General features: G+C 36.9%; 1 protein-coding gene across 5 annotated transcripts in view; it reads left to right on the top strand.

The window, feature by feature from the left end:
• The window catches only part of LOC123634982 (WD repeat-containing protein 47), a 59802-nt gene that overhangs the window by 15459 nt on the left and 30581 nt on the right, over positions 1–13762 (top strand). For 3 of the 5 annotated variants that reach the window (XM_045546692.1, XM_045546689.1, XM_045546690.1), the window contains exons 4-6: positions 2151–2235; positions 4517–5319; positions 9950–10076. In XM_045546692.1, the coding sequence (XP_045402648.1) occupies positions 2151–2235; positions 4517–5319; positions 9950–10076 (1015 nt within the window). The remainder of the gene's footprint in view (positions 1–2150; positions 2236–4516; positions 5320–9949; positions 10077–13762) is intronic. The other 2 variants (XM_045546693.1, XM_045546691.1) reach the window with 1 other exon arrangement.

Genomic DNA, 13762 nt, shown 5'->3' with positions numbered 1-13762 from the left:
AAACTTTGTTGATTATTCAAGCCTGTAAAACCACAGCTTTCTATTTGAGTTCTAGCTTACAGTGTGTGGACTGGGGAGTACCCTCAGCTGGAAAGTCTTATACCCTTGAGTCTTGCCCCCTAACGTTCTCTTTTTTCAAGGATTGACTTCCCTCTAGTTGTGCCAGCTTTTGGTGTTCTTCAGTGCATTCAAATAGTTATATATATTTTTTGTATTTTATCCAGAGTTTATTGTTGTCTTTGGAAAGATTAGCAGATACAAGTTACTCCATCATTATCAGAAGTTGAACGTTATGTTGTTTTCGATTCACCATTGATACCATGATATTTGATATTTCTTCTTTTTTTTTTTTTTTTTCGAGACAGGATGTTTCTCTGTCACCCAGGCTGGACTGCTGTGGTGCAATCATAGCTCACTGTAACCTTGAACTCCTGGGCTCAAGTGATCCTCCCACCTCAGCCTCCTGATTAGCTAGGGCTCCGGGCACATGCCACCATGTCCATCTAATTTTTAAAAATTTTTTGTAGAAACATGGTCTCAATATGTTACCTGGACTGATCTCCAACTGCTAGGCTCAAGCAATCCTCTCATCTAGGCCTCCCAAAGTGCTGGGATTACAGGCATGAGCCACCGTGCCTGACCGATATTTCTTTGTTTTTGTGCATCCTTCATTTATCTGGACTGCTAGTCCATTCACCATCTCCTGCCTTTACTTGGCACACTCTGATCATCTTCTAAGAGTCAGTTCTTACAAGTATTTTCTTTTACTTCCCACTCCTTTGGTAGAATTGGTTTCACACTCTTTTGACATCTTGCTGAACCCTGTAAATATTTCATACAATTTATTAGATGACCCTCTTCTTGAAGGCAGGGATTTTGTTTTATTTGACACACATTTGCTAGTACAACTGTGGCTGAAAGGATGACTGAAGGCTCATTATTTTTTCTTCTAACTCTTAGAAACACTTTTTCTTTACAGTGCTTAAAACATCAAAACTTTTTTGATTCTTAGACATTTAGGTAGAGTCTTTGCCCTTCTCACCCCTCCTTGGAAAATCAGTGTTAAAAATTTTTAATTATATAGTTATTTAATTATATAGTTATTATTTTTAATTATATAGTTAATTATAATTATATAATTATATAGTTATTTAATTATATAGTTATATAGTTATTATATAGATCCAAATATATAGTTATTTTATGACATTTTAGAAATGTTCATTTCCTTCTACCCTTTTAGCCCCACTTTTATTAGATTTTTCTCATGTTTAAAAAGAAAAAAACAGCTTGATTTACTCTTTCTACAGTGTGTACATATATCAAAACATAACATCATACCCCATAAAAATATATAATTATCATTTGTCAATTCAATTTTTTTAAAAAAGATAAAAGCAGGATATATTTCAGGAAAACAAAACACGTGAATACAAAGAACTTTAATTTTGTATATGTAACATTTGATATTTTCCAAAAAAATTGGATTTTTGTTTAGAATTAATATTAAAAATAGATATGCTTCCTCAGTGTTACTTATGACTGAAATTAGTTCAATTATGGCCTCAATGTGATAAGAAGCTTAGTAAAATATTTTAAGAATTTTCTGGGCCGGGCGCAGTGGCTCACGCCTGTAATCCTAGCTCTGGGAGGCCGAGGCGGGTGGATCGCTCGAGGTCAGGAGTTCGAGACCAGCCTGAGCAAGAGTGAGACCCCGTCTCTACTAAAAATAGAAAGAAATTATCTGGCCAACTAAAAATATATATACAAAAAAATTAGCCGGGCATGGTGGCTCATGCCTGTAGTCCCAGCTACTGGGGAGGCTGAGGCAGTAGGATCGCTTAAGCCCAGGAGTCTGAGGTTGCTGTGAGCTAGGCTGATGCCACGGCACTCACTCTAGCCCGGGCAAAAAAAAAAAAAAAAAAAAAAAAAAAAAGAATTTTCTGATAGCAAAGGTACTTGTAAGTACATTTGACATCAGATATTGGATAATTAATTTTTTTAAAAAAGTCTTTTTTGAAAGAAATAATTGGTCCTTAAAACAAAGTTGGCCTATTTTGGTTCAGAAACTTGAGTTTCATTTCCAGTCTTTGACATTGCTGTCATTCAACTTTTTAATCACTTTAATGTTTTATTTTTTTTTTTCACAGGTTTCGTTATATTATCCTGAAGCAGAAGTTTTTAGAAGCTTTGTGTGTTAACAATGCAATGTCAGCAGAAGATGAGCCCCAGCATGTAAGATTTTTATTCCTGAAGGTTTGCGCCATAGTCTTGTTTTCAGTCATAAGTATTTTGTTCACTAAAACAAAAGATTAGTATCATGAGTTTTCAAAGTTTTTATAAGTTGGGATGGGGCAAGACACACTGTTTTCCAGATATAGTATTTTCTTCAGTCTGTAGTGCTTCTATTCTTGTGATTTAAGTCAAGATGATATATGAATAGCGGGCCAGTTGAAGAGTGTGTGCTCCTCTCTTGTTTAAGTTAAGGTAGATAGCAATAGATGTTTGACTTGATAATTCTTCATCATTGCTTCTTTTCTTATCCTAGCGGTGAGTTGGTTATGTTTACCTCCTTTTTCTTTGTCTCTTCTTTGTATTTTCTTTGATCTAGAGGTAGTTTTTTGCTGAAATGTTTGTCTTCATGACTATTTAAATTTAATGATATTAAGTTCATTTTGATTAGAAGTTTCTTTTAAAGTTTCAATATTAATATTGTCACATCCAAAACCAAGAAAACTTTTATTAAGTTCTAGTAAGTGTTTACTGACATAAACTGTCTTAGTCCATTCAGTATGCTGTAACAAAATATAAACTGGGTGGCTTATAAACAACAGAAACTTATTTCTCACAGTTCTGGAAGCCAGTAATTCCAAGATCATGGTGCCAGCAGATTTAGTGTCTGGTGAGCGAGCGCTTACTCTCTGGTTCATGGATGGCGCCTTCTAGCTATGTCCTCATATGGTAGAAGAGGCTAGCTAGCTCCCTGGGGTCTCTATTTTAAGGGCACTAGTCCCATACATGAGGGCTGAGCCCTCATGACCTAATCACCTCACAAAGGCCCCACTCTTCTACCATTACCTTGGGGGTTAGGATTTCAACATATGAATTTTAGGGGAACACAAACATTCAAACCATATCACCAACCAAAGAATATTACAGTGAGGACTTTCATGTATAATAAAGAAGTGTTTGCCAGATCATGATGTTCAAAGTGAAAGGAGCACTGGAATGTGAGTCAGAAGACCTAATTTTTATTCTGTCTTTGTGTCTAATCAACTGAATTACTTTGGCTAAATCTGCATTCTAACTTTTCTCATATGTAATATATGGAGGCTACACTAAGTAAGCTCTAACATTCCTTATGTATAAAAGTATGATTCTAAAACAGTATTCATTATATTATACAAATTATTATAATTTGTCTTTCAGCTAAGCTTCCTTTTGTTCTGTCTCTGGATTGTTTTTGTAGTAAATCAACTGTAGATGTTCTCTTTTCTTGGTTTTCTTTCTGTCCCTGCACAAATTTGTCCTAAGGCAAGTTTGGACTAAGAGAATGACTCTTTTGCTTTTGGGGTAAGCTAGAGTAATAGCAAGCTTTAAAAATAGTTCAGTATTGGCATGCTTTAATTTTCATTTCTAGAACAATTAATTATTCTTATCCTTTAAAAATTACATATTTAAGAGCTGGGTGCAGTGGCATGTGCCTGTGGTCTCAGGTACTCGGGAGGCTGAGGCTGGATGATTGCTAGAGCACATAAGTTTGAGGCTGTAGTGTGCTATATTCATGCTTGTGAATAGCCTGTGCTCTAGCCTGGGCAACACAGCAAGATCCCATCTCTTAAAAAAGAAAATTTGGCCAGGCACGGTGGCTCACACCTATAATCCTAGCACTCTGGAAGGCCAAGGTGGGAGGATTGCTTGAGCTCAGGAGTTCAAGACCAGCCTGAGCAACGGTGAGAAAAAAGAAAGAGAAGAACAGAAAATTTAAAAATAATAATCTTAAGCCTGAACTAGCACACTTTTTTTTTTTTTGGCACAGTCTTGCTCTGTTATCTGGGCTCATAGCTCACTGCACCCTCAAACTCTTGAGCTCAAGCAATCCTCTTGCCTGAGCCTCCTGAGTATCTGGGAATATAGGTGTGTGCCACCACGCCCAGCTAATTTTTTCTATTTTTGGTTGAAACGGGGTCTCACTGTTGCTCAGGCTGGTCTCGAACTCCTGAGCTCAAGCAATCCTCCCTCCTTGGCCTCCCAGAGTGCTAGGATTATAGGCATGAGCTTATAATCCTATAGTCTAGAACACTATTTTTATAGATAAAATTTTAACGTGCTAATTAACTAAATTTTTATTCTTTTTTAGTTGCGAAAACATTTTGGTTCCTGACTTCAAAGTTGTTAACATATCCTACAGATTATACGAGTATTTTGTGGCACTAGAATTTATCCTTTATACTTTTATTGTTTTTGTATCTCACAGCATCTCTTTTTATGGTGATCATTTATATTTTTCTTATAGCTGGAATTTACCATGCAAGAAGCTGTGCAATGTTTACATGCTCTAGAAGAATACTGTCCTTCTAAAGATGACTATAGCAAGCTCTGTTTGCTTTTGACTTTGCCTCGTCTGACCAATCATGCCGAATTTAAGGACTGGAATCCCAGCACTGCACGAGTTCACTGTTTTGAAGAGGCTTGTGTCATGGTTGCAGAATTCATCCCTGCTGATAGGAAGCTGAGTGAGGCTGGTTTTAAAGCAAGTAACAATCGTTTATTTCAGCTTGTAATGAAAGGCCTGCTTTACGAATGCTGTGTAGAATTTTGTCAGAGTAAAGCAACTGGAGAAGAAATTACAGAAAGTGAAGTACTTCTTGGCATTGACCTCTTATGTGGTAATGGTTGTGATGATTTGGATCTGAGTTTATTGTCATGGCTTCAGAATCTCCCATCTTCTGTCTTCTCTTGTGCTTTTGAACAGAAAATGCTTAATATTCATGTTGACAAACTTCTGAAACCTACAAAAGCTGCATACGCTGATCTTTTGACTCCTCTTATCAGCAAACTTTCTCCCTATCCATCATCTCCAATGAGAAGACCTCAGTCAGCTGATGCCTATATGACCCGCTCTCTGAATCCTGCTTTAGATGGCCTCACTTGTGGACTAACCAGTCATGATAAGAGAATTTCAGACCTTGGAAACAAAACTTCTCCAATGTCACACTCCTTTGCTAACTTCCATTATCCAGGGGTTCAAAACCTCAGTAGAAGTCTCATGCTTGAGAATACAGAATGTCACAGTATTTATGAAGAATCCCCTGAGCGGTAAGTATTTGCTCATAAAAATTAGTGAATCTTCATATAACTGAGATAATCTCATTGTAGTATGTATGTATGGTTTCTTAATGTTCAAGTTCCTTTAGTTGAAAGTCCTTAAAACATTAGAAAGGGTTTTAAAATTTTTATAACTAAAATAAGGGAAAATATATGTTTATTGAACTTACTATTCTTTTTTAATAGAGACAGTTTCGCTCTGTTGCCCAGGCTGGAGTGCAGTGGCATGACCATAGCTCACTGCAGCCTCAAGCTCCTGGGCCCGGGTAATCCTCCCACCCCAGCCTCCTGAGTAGCTGGAACTACAGGCACATGCCACCATGCCTGGCTAATTTTTGAAGGTTTTTTGTAGAGACAGGGTCTCACTATATTAACCATGCTGGTCTTGAACTCCTGGCCTCAAGCGATCGTCTTCGCTTGGCCTCCCAAAGTGCTGGGATTTCAGGTGTGAGCCACTGTGCCTGGCTGATTTTCCATATTCTTAAACATGTCTTGAGATCAATGATTAATGATAAGTGTGCAGTATTTCATTGTATGACTATATCATAAATTTAACCAATTCCTTATTGTAGGATACTGGGTTGTTTATATTTTTTCTCCTATACGTAGTAATGTAATGAACAATTGTATACATAAGACTGATAATTTCCACTTATCTTTCATTATAGATTCTGTATATATATGAAGGAAATAATTATTAAAGCCACTTAAGTTTTCAAACGTAGCATGAAATAATAATTTCCTGATCAGCAGGAGGTTTCGGGGGTTAGAAAACTTTCTGCCTTGCTTTTCCAGTAAATACATCAAGACATATAGATAGTTTCCTATAACTCAGAGTTGGTACTATGAAGTATCAGTACTAACTGCAATAAATTTATTTCATGAAAGAGCACAAAAACCTTTTCTTATCATACAGGATAGTTGAAAGCATTCTTTGCAAAAGAAGGTTCACTGGACTCAGAATTTCTGTTTCTAATTAGAGCAAGTGGAGGTCTTTGGTTAAGGCATAAGAAATATAGGGTAGGCCGGGTGCGGTGGCTCACGCCTGTAATCCTAGCCCTCTGGGAGGCCGAGGCAGGTGGATCGCTCGAGGTCAGGAGTTCGAGACCACCCTGAGCGAGACCCTGTCTCTACTAAAAATAGAAATAAAAATTATCTGGACAATTAAAAATATATATAGAAAAAATTAGCTGGGCATGGTGGTGCATGCCTGTAGTCCCAGCTACTGGGGAGGCTGAGGCAGTAGGATCGCTTAAGCCCAGGAGTTTGAGGTTGCTGTGAGCTAGGCTGACGCCACGGCACTCACTCTAGCCCGGGCAACAAAGTGAGACTCTGTCTCAAAAAAAAAAAAAAAAAAGAAATATAGGGTAAATATATAGGGAATCATTTTCTATCAAATTGCTGTGAGATTGTAGACAGTGTAGACAGAGAAGTTGTGATACTTTCTTTAAATTTCTTTAAAGAGAAGGGCCACTAATGTGGATCGTCTAAGTGAGGGACTTCCTGAAGGATAGGGTGAGTTCTTAAGGTACTTTGTTGCTCCATACTTCATCTTTGAAAGATAAAGATGATATTTAGTGATGAAAATGGATAAGTATAATTTCATGTAAGAGCATCCTATTTAAATCCAAAAGGAATAGGGAGTCTTGAGCATGGGTAGAGACTATTTTAAACTTTTGTTAGACTTACTAACATTTTTTGAAAAATTCTCACTGGGATGATGGGCTTCAATTTTGGGAGAGCTGCTGATATACTTCTATGTATGTAAGGTGACAGAAGCTTCTTCATCAGTATTTGAATAGCATGTTGTCTGGACTTATGCATCATAGTGTTATCTTTATAGAAAGAAAAGATGCATAAAAATCCACCCAAATCTGACTGTTCATGTGCTGTTTCCTAAATAAAGAAAGTAGAAGTTGAGAAATGTCTGTATAAAGATGGAAAGAAGTGAAGTATAAGTTGTTAGACCATTATAGAAAAAGCAGAGAGGTAAAATGTGACATGTCAAGAAGTAAGTAATACATGTGTTATTAGCTAAGTCATAGCAGTAATCCAGAAAATATCTGTCATGCCTCTGAAATTAGAAAATTTATGAGGCAAAGCAGTGTGGAATAATGAATAGAACATAGTCTTTTAAGTCAGACTTGGGTCTGAACAATGGCTATGCAATTTATTAATACTACCTGTGTGACCTTGGGAAAGGTACTTAATCTCTCTGAGCTTCAATTATCCTCCTCTGTAAAATAGGGTGTTGACTTGCAAAATGAGATAAAGCTCCTTGAAGAGTGGCAAGCATGTGACTGGTGCTCACAGTGTAAATTTCTTCCCTTCAGAGTTCATAGCCTTGATAAGGACAATGTGTCAAAAGGACTGCTAATGAAATGCTGTGGAAGAGCTACTGTGCTGTGGATCGAGTATAAAAAATTTACTTTGGTCTGGGTTTCGTGGCTCACTGTTGTAATCCCAGCACTTTGGGAAGCCGAGGTGGGAGGATCACTTGAACTCAGGAGTTGAAGACCAGCCTGAGCAACATAGCAAGACCCCATCTCTACAAAAAAATTAAAAATTAGCCTGGCGTGGTAATGGTGCACATGTAGTCCCAGCTACTCAGGAGGCTGAGGCAAGACGATCACCTGAGCCCAGTAGTTCAAGGTTGCAGTGAGCTATGATCACATCACTGCACTGTAGCCTGGGCAACAGAGAGTCAGACACTATCTCAAAAAAAAAATTTACTTTGGTACAGTTATTTTAAAAAAGTATTTTAGGTGTAATTAAAAAACATTGGGAAGCTCAGTTAGATAAATTATGTTAAAGATGCCACATGAAGAAATTCCTACTTGTAATACTTGTTTGAAGTCAGTATCCATTTGAAAAAAATTTGAGTGTTTACTGTGCGTTAACATCGTGCTATATACTGGGATACAATTATTGAGCCACTGTGGTGAATAAGAAGATAAAACATGAAAAATAGGTTTATAAGGGAGAGTGTGGTATTTTGTAAGGATATCTTTTAACTTGAATAGAAACAAATTCAAAAGAGAGAAAAATCAGTTGAAATATGTAAGCTTATAATGATCTCAAAATTGAAGTATCTCAAGTGTGGGCCAGCATTGAATTTGGAGTTTGAGGACTGAGTTCAAGTTTCAGCTCCATTTTCCAGCTATGCAATTTTAGGAAAATCACTTGTCTTTTGAGTCTGTTTCCTTTCTATGAAATGGGGGGGGGGGTGTATTAGCTTATTTCACAGATTATTATACAAATTAAATGAGATAATGCATATGGAAGTTCTATATAAATTACACAATTAAATGAAATGTTACTTTATGAAGATCATTTTATTCTATCTCTAACAGTTAATAACTCTTAAAAATTCTATTTTACAGAGATAAAATGGGGCTTATGGTCAGTAATTTACAGTCTGGTAGCCAAAAACTCTTCAGAGGTCTTTTTACTTTCTCTTCTAGATGTGTGCATGTAGGTATGTTTAGGTACTTAGGAATACAGGCTCCTACCTAATAGTGCCTTTGTGAAGACGACTATCCAGCTTTGTTTTTGTGAGCCCTAGACCTATATTTTGATATATCTTACATATTTCTGCCTGGAGAGGCCATTGAGGCCATCTCATAATCAAATTCCTTGAAGGAAAAGATCATTTTACTTTTGTAGTTGTTCATGTGGTAATCTATATAAATATCTCTGGGATATATCATCTTCAGATGAAGTTAGTTATTAAAATTTTTGAATAGAGTAGCAAGAAAATTAGAAATTGTTAGTGTTTTAGAAGAATATTAGGAACAACCTGACATAAGATCTCAAGCTTACACTTACTATACTTTAAAAATATTGAGGCCAGGCACAGTGGCTCACACCTATAATCCTAGCACTCTGGGAGGCCGAGGCGAGAGGATCGCTTAAGGTAAGGAGTTCGAGACCAGTCTGAGTAAGAGTGAGATCCCATCTCTACAAAAAATAGAAAAAATTAGCCAGGCATGGTGGCATGCCCCTGTATTCCCAGCTACTCAGGAGGCTGAAGCAGGAGGATCACTTGAGCCCAGGAGTTTGAGGTTGTAGTGAGCTATGATGATTCCACTGCAATGGACCCGGGGCAAAAGAGGGAGGCTCTGTCTCAAAATAAATAAATAAATAAATTGAAAAGATGTATGTTTAGCTTTTAACCAAAGGAAGTCTTTTAATAAAATCTCAAAAATTCTTAAAATTCTATAGAAAAATTCTGGAGGAGAAGTTTGAATAAAAAGTTTAGATTTTATAAAGAGAATTTAGGCATTAGATCATCCAATTTATTATTCATATTCATTAGCCTATAATAAATGAAGCTCAGTCCCAGAGAATGTAAGTGTGTCCTAAGGCTACACAACTGATTTTAGACTGGAGATCCTACTCTCCTTGCTTAATAACCCAGTACTCCTGTATTAAGAACCCATTCTATTTTTTAAAAACCCTTTTTGTAGTGTGCTTAAGAAAGAAAAATAAATTTATTTTTGTTCAGTTGATAAACACTTAGGCTAAATATTCCTTTTTTAAAATTAAAATCCTCTAACTAAAACATATTTTCCTTTATACCCACCTCTGCCTTTTTGGTTTTTTTGCACCTTTCTGGAAGAAGTGATACACCTGTTGAGGCACAGCGGCCTATCAGCAGTGAAATCGTAGGCCAGAGTTCAGTTTCAGAAAAAGAGCCTGCAAATGGAGCACAGAATCCAGGACCAGCTAAACAAGAAAAAAATGAGGTAATATTTACTGTACTTAGTGTCTTTTAGAGTTGTTGTCTTTGTAAGAAGTAATATTTTCTTGGATTGGATTTAAAAAGAATTTTCTAATATTTGGGAGTAGGAAAGAGAATGAAAATGTCTAGATTTTATTACTAGCTCATTTTCTCTCCTTTCTTCAATAGAATATATGGTGTATTAGGTTGTCATTGTGTATTTTGGGGCAATTTTAACAAGTGAATTTATTAACAATCTAAAATACCACAGTTTTACATGTTTAAGAACTCAAATAATTGAGCTTACATTAAATATGGCCAGTTTGCATTTTAAAAATATATTAGCAATATATTTTTACTAATATATTAGTAAAAATTTTACTAATTACATTTAATGAATAAGAAATTAGATATTTATAATATAAAATAAGATTTTTATCTATGTCTAGGGTTTCAGGTTATTTTTCTTTGGTTTTATTGAGAGGAAATTGTATTGGAAAGTAAAGTAGGGTATAAATTCTACAAAGGGGTTGTTAAGTGGTTTTAATAAGTTGAATAATTTTTTTGTTTTCAACTCAATATTAGGAATCAACTAGAAAAATCACTATTAAAGGTACATATGGATATGACCAAATAATAGATCTACAAAATATGATGCAAAAATTGACAGAGTTGAAGGGAGAAATAGTTCTGTAATAATAGTTGGAGACTTCAATACCCCGCTTACAATAATGGATAGAATTTATCTAAATAGAAGATCAGTAAGGGTATGGAGGACTTAAACAATACTATAAATGAACTAGTGGGCATATATAAAATGCTTCACCCAAGAACAGCAGAACATATATCCTTTTTAAGTACACATGGAACATTCTTTTTTTTTTTTTTTTTTTTGAGACAGAGTCTCACTTTGTTGCCCGGGCTAGAGTGAGTGCCATGTCATGAGACTAGCTCACAGCAACCTCAGACTCCTGGGCTTAAGCGATCCTACTGCCTCAGCCTCCCAAGTGGCTGGGACTACAGGCATGCACCACCATGCCCGGCTAATTTTTTCTATATATATTTTTAATTGTCCAGATAATTTTTATTTCTATTTTTAGTAGAGATGGGGTCTCGCTCAGGGTGGTCTCGAACTCCTGACCTCGAGCGATCCACCTGCCTCGGCCTCCCAGAGGGCTAGGATTACAGGCGTGAGCCACCGCACCTGGCCACATGGAACATTCTTAAGTGCCATATGTTAGGGCATAGAACAAGTCTCAGTAAATTTTAAAAGACTGAAATCATGCAAAGTGTCTTTTCTGACCACCATGGAATGAAGCTAGAAATTAATAACAGAAAGAAAACTGGAAATTCAAACATTTGTGGAAATTGTAACAAAACAACACACATTTAACCAGTGGGTCAAAGAAGAAACCACAGGGGAAATTAGAAAATACTTAGAGACGAATGAAAATGAAAATACAGCATACCAAAATTTATGAGATTCAGTGAAGGCAGTGCTTGAGGGAAATTTATAGCTATAAAAGCCTACTGTAAGAAATAAGAAAGATCTAAAATCAGTAACCTAATTTTATGACTTGATGAACTAGAAAAAGAACAAACTAAACCTTAAGCTAGCAGAAGGAAGGCAGTAATAAAGATTAGATGGGGAGATAAATAAAATAGAAAATAGAAAAACAATAGAATCAATAAAACCAAAAGTTTTATTGTCTCTTTGAAAATATTAACAAAATTAACAAACTCTTAGATAAACTAACAAGACATATCAGAAATGAAAGTGGGGACATTACTGTTGACCCTACATTAATAAAAGGGCTAATAAGAATACTGTGCGGATCTTGTTTCACTCTAAAGACCTTTCACAATTATGGTGAAAAGTGCTTTAGACTGAAACAGGATCTGCACATTTCACCTCTCACACAAATGCGCACTTGTCATGTCTGGCGGTAATCAAATCAAACACAGGACTGACAGAGGCCCTGCACTTGCAACCCCACACAAAAATCTAAACTCCAACGAAGGATTCTTATGCTACAGATGAAAAGTGCTCCCATTCTTGAAATAATGGTGAAAGGATGGTGAAATAATACTTAAAAGAATGATTTCTTCAAAGGCTCTAATACCAAGTGTTGGAAATGCCAAGTTAGCTGGGCCTCAGCATAGTTTTGTCTGCGAAGACTATCTTAGGCTTAAGGATGCAGAGACCAACGTTATCACAATGATGGTGAAAAGTGCTATAAAAAAATGGCAAATAATTCTCAAAATAGTGGTTATTTCAAAAGTTCTGCTGCACACCTCATGGAAAAATCCAGTTACCTGGGCCTAGACTTAGATTGGTCTAGAGAACCAATCACGATTCCCAGCTGTTGAATCAAATGATTCTGAAAATGACAGTGCAAAGTGCGGATCCTGTTTCAATAGACTGAAACAGGATCCGCACTTTTCACCTCTCACACAAATGCGCACTTCTCTTGTCTGGCGGTAGTGAAATCAAACCCGGGACTGACAGAGGCCCTGCACTTGCCACCCCAGCCAGAAATCTCATCTCCAAGGAAAGATTCTTACGCTAATGGGTGAAAAATGCTCCCATTCCTCAAATAATGGTGAAAGAATGGTGAAATAATACTGAAAAGAATGGTTTCTTCAAAGCCTCTAGTACCAGTATGGGAAATACCAAGTGACCATGCCCTCAGTAGTGTTTTGTCTGCGAAAACCGTCCTAGGCTTAAGGATGCAGAGACCAACCTTATTAGTATTAAGGTGAAAAACGCTAGAAGAAATGGAATAATTATCAATATGCTGGTTATTTCAAAAGTGTCAGGCTCAAGTCTGAAACAGGATCCAGACTTTCACGTCTGTAACAAATGTACACTTCTCATCTCTGGCAATAATCAAATCAAACACAGGACTGAAAAAGGCCCTGCACTTACACCCTACACAGAAATCTCAACTGAAACGAAGGATTCGTATGCTAACGGGTGAAACTTGCTCCGGTTCTTAAAATAATGGTGGAAGGATAGTGGAATAATACTTAAAACAATGACTTCTTCAAAGGCTCTAGTACCAAGTCTAAAGACTGAAAGAGGATCCGCACTTTTCACCTGTCACACAAACCTGCACTTCTCTTGTCTGGCAGTAGTCAAATCAAACCTAGGACTGACAGAGGCCCTGCACTTGCCACCCCAGACAGAAATCTAATCTCCAAGGAAGATTCTCATGCTAATGGGTGGAAAATTCTCCAATTCTTTAAGTAATGGTGAAAGGATGGTGAAATAATACTGAAAGCAATGGTTTCTCCCAAGACTCTACTACCAAGTATTGCAAATGCGAAGTTTACTGGGCCTCAGCATAGTTTCGTCTGCGAAATCTATGTCAGGCTTAAGGATGCAGAGACCAACCTCACCAAAATTATGGTGAAAAGTGCTATAAAAAATGGCAAATAATTCTCAACATAGTGGTTATTTCAACAGTTCTGCCGCACACCTCTTGGAAAAATCGAGATACCTGGGCCGAGCCTTGATTGGTCTAGAGATCCAATCGTCATTCCCAGCTGATGAATCAAGTGATTCTGAAAATAACGGTGAAAAGTGCGGATCCTGTTTCAGTCTTAGACTGAAACAGGATCCGCACTTTTCACCTCTCACGCAAATGCACACTTCTCTTGTCTCTCGGTAATCAAATCAAACCCAGGACTGACAGAGGCCCTGCCCTT

This window comes from Lemur catta, chromosome 3, assembly GCF_020740605.2.
Source record: "Lemur catta isolate mLemCat1 chromosome 3, mLemCat1.pri, whole genome shotgun sequence".
Lineage (NCBI taxonomy): Eukaryota > Metazoa > Chordata > Mammalia > Primates > Lemuridae > Lemur > Lemur catta.
Note: the sequence above shows the minus strand (reverse complement) of the source record. Positions and strands in the feature narration are given on the sequence as shown.